Source organism: Melanotaenia boesemani, chromosome 24 (assembly GCF_017639745.1).
Source record: "Melanotaenia boesemani isolate fMelBoe1 chromosome 24, fMelBoe1.pri, whole genome shotgun sequence".
In the NCBI taxonomy this organism is placed as follows: Eukaryota; Metazoa; Chordata; class Actinopteri; order Atheriniformes; family Melanotaeniidae; genus Melanotaenia; species Melanotaenia boesemani.
The window spans coordinates 7,678,234-7,685,731 of record NC_055705.1 but is presented as its reverse complement, the minus strand read 5'-3'; the positions used below and the strand labels follow the sequence as shown (position 1 = coordinate 7,685,731).

General features: G+C 38.5%; 1 protein-coding gene across 1 annotated transcript; it reads right to left on the bottom strand.

The window, feature by feature from the left end:
- Window positions 1–471: 471 nt before the first annotated feature.
- Window positions 472–7,351, bottom strand: cnot9 (CCR4-NOT transcription complex subunit 9). The gene is made up of 8 exons (XM_041978860.1): window positions 7,185–7,351; window positions 6,522–6,701; window positions 6,327–6,442; window positions 6,042–6,151; window positions 5,848–5,957; window positions 5,669–5,767; window positions 5,504–5,595; window positions 472–1,464 (listed from the first exon to the last, which is right to left on the bottom strand). Exons 1-8 carry the CDS (start codon window positions 7,200–7,202, stop codon window positions 1,296–1,298), a joined length of 894 nt encoding a protein of 297 aa, XP_041834794.1. The 5' UTR covers window positions 7,203–7,351; the 3' UTR covers window positions 472–1,295.
- Between the last annotated feature and the right edge of the window lie 147 nt (window positions 7,352–7,498).

Here is a 7,498-nt window from a genome sequence, read left to right as displayed (position 1 = left end):
CAGGTCTGAGGACAGCACAGTCAGAATCCCGCCTGATGGATAAACTGGTCCCAGAGTCCCTCTGGACTCATGATGGACATGCTGTACAGAGCTGAGAGTTCACACAATTACACACACATTAGTTCGTTCATATGAATATTCTTTGTGTTGATGTCAGCTGTGCCCCCTGATCAGGTTCAGAACATCAATAATCCACAAGCTCAGCTCAGCTTCCAGCCTCGAATTACACCGACTGAGCCAAGACCAAAGCAGAGGGGCTCCCTCACGATCTGAGAGGAAAAACTACACTACCCATCAGCCACCTCTGCAGTCTCACAGAAAATCACTCCTTCAGACACAGCGGCTTCTCCCTGAAATACTCCAAACACTAAAAAAAGAAAGCTCAGAAGACCAGTGAGAAAATGGATGGATGGGTCTGAAATGAATGAATAATAAAAATTATATGAAGGAATGAATGAAAGAGCACACAAATTAATAAACAAAATTAATTAGAAAATAAATACCAAAAATGAAAACTACTGGAAATTGGTTAATGAATAAATGCATAAATATATGAATGAATAAAAATATTAATATACAATTACAAGTAAAAACAGGTGATGCTTGACAATACTGAATATAGAGGCATGAACCCCCCCAAAAGAAGACGAACAACAACAAAAAATATTCTTTTTAGTCTGTAGATGAAACTTCACTACATCTTGTGGTAGAAATTATAATGAAACATTTATTTAGTTTCTTGTGTCAGAAATAAAAAAATATTTTACGGCATCAAGAATCAACATGTGGATGAGAGGTGAAGAAGCCTCTGACTGAACACACATTCCTTGTGTTTTGTGTAAAGTTTTGCATCATGTCTTCTCTGAACATCGAGCTGTAGACCAGCTTTGTTTCCCGTCCCAGAGGAGGTGAAACACTGACTGAAGCCGTGGAACTCATTTTAATATGTACAGTCTTTCTACCTGATCTCTACCTGCCGAGACCTCCTGCAGCGAAAGCAGAACAATGGCGCCTCCATGTGGTCTCAGATGACATTAACAGCTTCTTCAGGTCCGACCAGCTTCACAGAGCTGCATCGTGATCTAACGGAGGAAAAAAAAAAAGTCTCGACAGAGTTTGTTTGCACTGACTCAGTCTTTTTATTTCGGCTGTCCATCATCCCTCCATCAGCAGAACGGATGTGGATCTTTGAAACCAGAACCACAGAACCTGCAGCTGTAAGTCTCAGAGAATCTGTGCTGTTTGTTTGGCAGTTCTTCGCTGGTGTTCCTCAGGGTCTGTGTGTGGGGGGAGGGTCACTGCTGGGGGAGAGGAATCCCCCGGGGGTCGGTCACCTGACCCTCCTGCAGGTTCTTCACCAGCTGGGCCAGCCAGCGCTTGGTGGTGGTGTCGTCCTTCAGGACCTGAGCGAAGGTGGTGTCTTTCAGCTGGTCGGGGAGACACTGCCGCAGAGCTTCTCTGGCTCTATAACACACACACACACACACCAACACTAAGTCACCAAACAGATGACTCTGAACCGGACTTTTCTCAAAATGTCTTAAATATTCGTATGGAATAAATTTCTGTATCACATTAAAAACAAGAAGTAAATGAAACATAAAAAACTAATAAATACAATTAAACTGAAAACCAATTTGGAGACACCACAACCTGATATACAGAACTAAAATTAAACAGATTTTTTTTTATTAAAATCAAAATATTTTAAAATGAAAATAAAATAAAAAAGTTAAGGAAAAAAATGAAAAAAAAAATGCCACAAATTCCCTCTTTAGATAAAGTATTTTCATTTAGTTATTCATAAAAACCTGATGCTACTCCAGCTGAACTCAGACTAAACAGCGCGTTTTTAGACAGGATTTGAAGGCCTGCAGGGATTCTGCAGAGGCAATACGGAGTTTTAGGTTAGTCCAGAGTCAGTGAAAATGGATTAAATAAATGAATGAATAAAGAAATTAATTTATTAATATACTAATGGTAAATAGACACAGTAATGAATAAATGTTTTAAAAGATTTAAAGAATAAATAATTAAATTAATGAATAAATAGTAAATAAAAAAATAACTATAACCATAAATAAACACTTGTAAGCATGTATTATGGAGGCAGCCATGATGGAACGTGTCAAATAACGCGCTCATTGAATTAGTTCATTTTTCTGTGAACACACACATTTGTAAATAAAGAACGTGAACATAAACGTGAACTCCTTTGGATTATGAGCTCCTGTAACAATCACCACCCACATTTTCACACTACATTACCCACCATGCACTGCCCACTCTGAAATGCCAAGAGGCAACATGTGATGTGCATGAAGCGTTTTTAAAAGTAGTCTTGCACCTCACTTTTTCTTAAAAGGTGTTTTTCTGTGCTACTAAAGCAAGGTCACCCTTATACCCATGACAATGCCATAATAATTCAAACACACGCTTTCAAAGACCAATAAACTTTCATTTCTAAAGAACATTTTACACTTGAACTGGAAGAAATTTTAAATAACAAAACAAAACAATAATTAGAATGGACTCTTACACACAACCAAAAACAATAAAGTCTCTGTTCTGTAAACAAAAGTGCCCTTCAAAAAATATATATTAAAAAAATGTTAAACATGGAGCTCTGACAGGGAAAACCTGCAAAGCTGCCAGTTAGTACCACTGGATTATAAATAAATAAATAAATAAATAAATAAATAAATAAATACTGCGAATAGTTGCTGGTGTGAAACTGAAATATCTCTCTCATCGCTGCGTGTCAGACTGATCTATGAGAAGTGGGTGAACCGTGTGAACGCTTTTTCACACACGCCGGGCCAAAAGTAATGCGGCCCACTCGGAATCCTCCCGAACCTCTGGATTAGCCGCCATCGCTCTTGATGTGTATTTCAGAGTGAGAAATCGGAGGTTTAGCGCGAGAGCGTACGAAGCCACTCACATTTGTGAGTTTCACAGCCAATGCGTGAGAGTTGGCAGCCCTCTAAAACAAATACGGTGTCGTGCCAAGGCAGTTATCCCCGACAGATACCCCTTGACGCGGGAGCGCGCACTGGCAGCATCTAGCGTTAGCGTCTTCATTGTGCTGGATTTCACCATGTAAATCTAACTTAAAATGAACAGCCTGTTTGTTGCTCAAGTTATTGTTTGAGGGTTATTTTTCTGCCAGCGAGGTTCTGCTAAGTTTGACTTTTAGCGCGATATATTTTTCGTGTTTTTTTTTTTTTTTTTTTTAAGTTTCGTGGGGCAATATTCATTTTAAAGACTAGACAACACTTACATAAAATACTAAAACGATAGTCATGTAACCTTAAGCCTTCCCAACACCACTTTGTACAATGTTTGGCTAAGATTTAAAAGCCCATCTATTAATTGTATGTACCTGGAAGTGGCCTGCATCTTAATGAATGGACAGTCTGCCATTTGCTCTCTTTAAAGCGCAAACATTGCGTGTTTTTATTTATTTATTTAGCATGCAGGATTGATAATGAAATCAGAATTTTTTTTTCCAGTCCCTTAATCTTCAAAAATAATGTGTAGTTTCACATTTTTATTTAGCATATATTAAGATTAAGGCTCTTCATTTTTTGTTATAAAGTAACTTGAAAAAGTAGTTCATTTTTCTTTTTACAAACATAAAAAGGGCAATGTGTTATTATGTGTTGCTTATGAAAATAAAATCCAGGTTCTAAGTCCGCCATGATCTGTATTCCCAGCCAGTAGCGCTTATATTATATCCTACCTGTATGTGTTTGCATCTTTACATTCCTTATATAAAGCCTCATTACTGCAGCATACACGAGGAATTTATGTTTTCAGTTACAAAGGTTAGACAGGGGATACAAATTCTGGCGGCACATCACTCACCTTTATAGTTAATTGTATATTTATTCACCAGATTATTTTTTTCTAGTGACACTTCAGATCATACCTAATATCTGCAAGAAACACAAGGAAGTTTGGCCATCAATTACAAAAGTTAGGGAGGGGGTACACTTTCTGGCAGGCACCGTTACTCAGCCTGCCAGAAACTGTATCCCCTGCCTTTATAGTATATTGTATATTTATTCATCAGATGATTTTAACTATTGACACTTTAGATCATACCTAATATCTGCAGGAAACACGAGACATTTATGTCTTCAGTTACAAAAGTTAGACGGGGGGTACACTTTCTGACAGGCTGAGAAATTGTGCCTGCCAGAATGTGTGCCCCCTGTCTAACTTTTGTAATTGAAAACATAAATTCCTCATGTATGCTGCAGTAATGAGGCTTTATATATTGTATCCTACCAACATGTGTTTTGAACTATAGATACCATAAATCAAACATAATTACTGCAGTTAATATAAGGAAGTTGGGTCTTTATTTACAAAACGTATCCAGGGGACACAGATTCTGGTAGACCGAGGCACACTGGCTGCCAGAATGTGTGCCCCCTGTATAACTTTTGTAAATAAAGACCAAACTTCCTCATATTTATTGTCATAAGTATGAATTATCTGAGTAATCTACAAATTAAAAACAACTAATCTCAGGGTATCATATAAGCTATAGGAGACAGATTCTGGCAGACTGAAAAGGCTGCCTCCAATTTTAGTGAAGAAAGTCTCAATTTCTTCCTATTTCTAAAGTAATAAAATAAGATCAGGTGTGCAAAACACCTTGTATTATAACACAAACTGAGCTTGAAAGAGAGCGGACATAGACTGTATGCACAGAATGGTGATGGACCTTCATCTACTGGTAACTTAAAAAATACTAAAATTGCAAAAGCTTTCTGGTTCTAAGTATTAATTTCTCTGAAGGAACTTGTATATTGTAAAAGATGTATCAGTCACTGAGCCAAAGGAAGTGTAACAATCATTGTGGGTTTTCTGAATACTTTCCTATCTTGTTTCTTCACTTCTTTATGTAGAAGGGGCTCAAACCAAGTACTGAGTTCATATGCATGAATATACTCTGCAGACACACATTTCTGGATTCAATATCCTTTTTTTTTTATTGATTTCATGTAATATAATAATTTTCTGAGATTTTGATTTTTAGGTTTTCATAAGCTGATATTGTAATTTTCTTTTGTTTCACCTGTATGTATATATATATATATATATATATATATATATATATATATATATATATATATATATATATATATATATATATATATATATGTATGTATAATGTGTGTATATATGGTTTCTTCTTGGTTCTGGAGACATGGCCTGGTGCAGCCGCAATACTGCACCTTTGCCACTTCGAGGGTTATAAAGACTGACATGAACTGAACTATAAACTAGTTTAAAATTGAAACGGTGACCTATAAATGTGAACTGTTCATTTTAAACTGAATGAACTGAACTGTGAACTAGTTCATGAAAAGCATGAACTTGCACAACACTGCCCTGAGGTTCACCACAACAAATGGGGGCTGATGAAGAAGAAAGCTCTGTCACAAATCAAAGTAAAACTTGTTCCTGCTCCCTGACTGTGTTTACATACCTGGAATTATCCGACAGTCGTAAATAACATCGTACTACGTGTTTCAACAGGCGTGCAGATGGCTCTTTGGAGAGCTGAAGGACCATTTTTCCCTGGAACGGGAGAAGAAAGAGTGAGAGTGGGAAAAAACTCCTGATGATCCTTGAATGGAAACAGCTGGCTTACCAGTATCATGGCGACGTGGGAGAAACGCTCATATGTTTGGCAGATGTAAGCCAGCCCCGTATCATCCAGGAGAATCTTCTGTAGGATGAAGGTAGCAACCTGGAAAACAAACATTCCACATCCTTCAAATTTCTCCCACATTTTTATTTCATGGAAGAGACATGTGTAACTAAAATTACCGTTTTGGAGAGTTCACTTCCAGACTCCATGATGCGAAGGCACAAAGGAATTATCTCTGTGGTCAACAAGAAGTTGATCACTTCTTGTTCATCGGTTTTCACTAAAGCACCTACAAAGAGTCGACACACGGAGGTCAGCTGGGAAAATTTCCACATCTAGCGGCTTGATACTCACTGGAACCAGAAAGTCTTACCGATAACTCCCAGACTAGTGAGGCGAAGGTATTCAAAAGGCCGCGTTTTGCTGACTGTGTGTAAAAATGGGTAGAGGAAGAGCGGGATGTGTGCCGTTAAGAACGCTGACCTGTGGAGCAGAAAAGTCAGGAACAACGTCAGCTGCTTCATTGTTTCATGGGACAGGACAGAGCAGATCCGGATGGAGCTGCAGCCTCTCCTCTCTGTACGGTAAACATGAAACTTTACTTTAACTTCAACTTGTTGTGAGAAACTCCTCCTGAGACAGAAAACGGTTCAGTTACCTTGTCTCTGGATGGGAGGCCACACACTGTAGAAGAGCCAGAGCGTTACAGACTCTGTTGGACTGGTGTGCTGTCAGGGTGGGGGGGTTGATTGATGGATAGATGTTGACAATTTCCTGGAAGTGACATGATCTTAAATGCAATAAAGTTGTAATAATAATGAGAAAAATGGTTGAGACCCCGTCCATGTCTGACCTGCAGGAGGGCTGCGATGGTTCCACAGGAGTGCCACAGCATGGGAGCCAGGTCCGGTACCGACTCCCTCTTCTTGCTGAGCTCCAGCAGAGCGTTCTCCCTGGTCTCCGGGCTGGACAGCTCGTTGATCCACTGGTAGATCTTCTCTCTGTCAACCTGCACGAGCGCCGTGGTTACGGTCTGGAAACAGCAACAACAACTTACTGAGCAGCGGAGCAGGAGTGCTGTTAAAGAAGTTGAACAGGAAACATACAAGCGCGCGTGCACACACACATATTTATATATATATATATATATGTGTATATATATATGTGTGTGTGTGTGTGTGTGTGTGTGTGCATGATGTGTGTATATATATATATATATATATATATATATATATATATATATATATATATATATACATATATATATACACATATACACACACACACACACATATATATATATATATATATATATATATATATATATACAAACTCAGAAACAGACTCTGAATCTGCGTAACTGAGTTGTATTTTAACAAACTGAAGTGTGTGATTTTGCATCACATCCCTAACATTACACCCCAGGCTGTCTGCATTCAGATTAGCTTTCATATAGGTTAGCTCACGCTGCTAGCTAGCTAGCTCATGTCTGCCGGTAACGGTGAACTTTACTCACCGCTCCTGTGGCCAACATCCTGAGCAGCAGGATTTATTCCAACAGATAATGTCTGTTAACAAACTCCTTTAGAAATGACAGAGAGGTTCTCTGCTCAAACTTTGGTATGAGACTACATTTGTTTCAGTTTGTTTTATTTTTGTGTTCACCGGAAGTAGTAGAACACGTCCGGGTTAGTCCTTCCTAAATAAAAGTGCGAATCTGTCACCGAAGGACTTCAAATCAACAGATTTATGAGAAACGTGACCCCCTACAGCTGCCCAAAAAACATTGCCAGGTTATTACGTGCATGTATCAATGTATAGAAAAGGCTT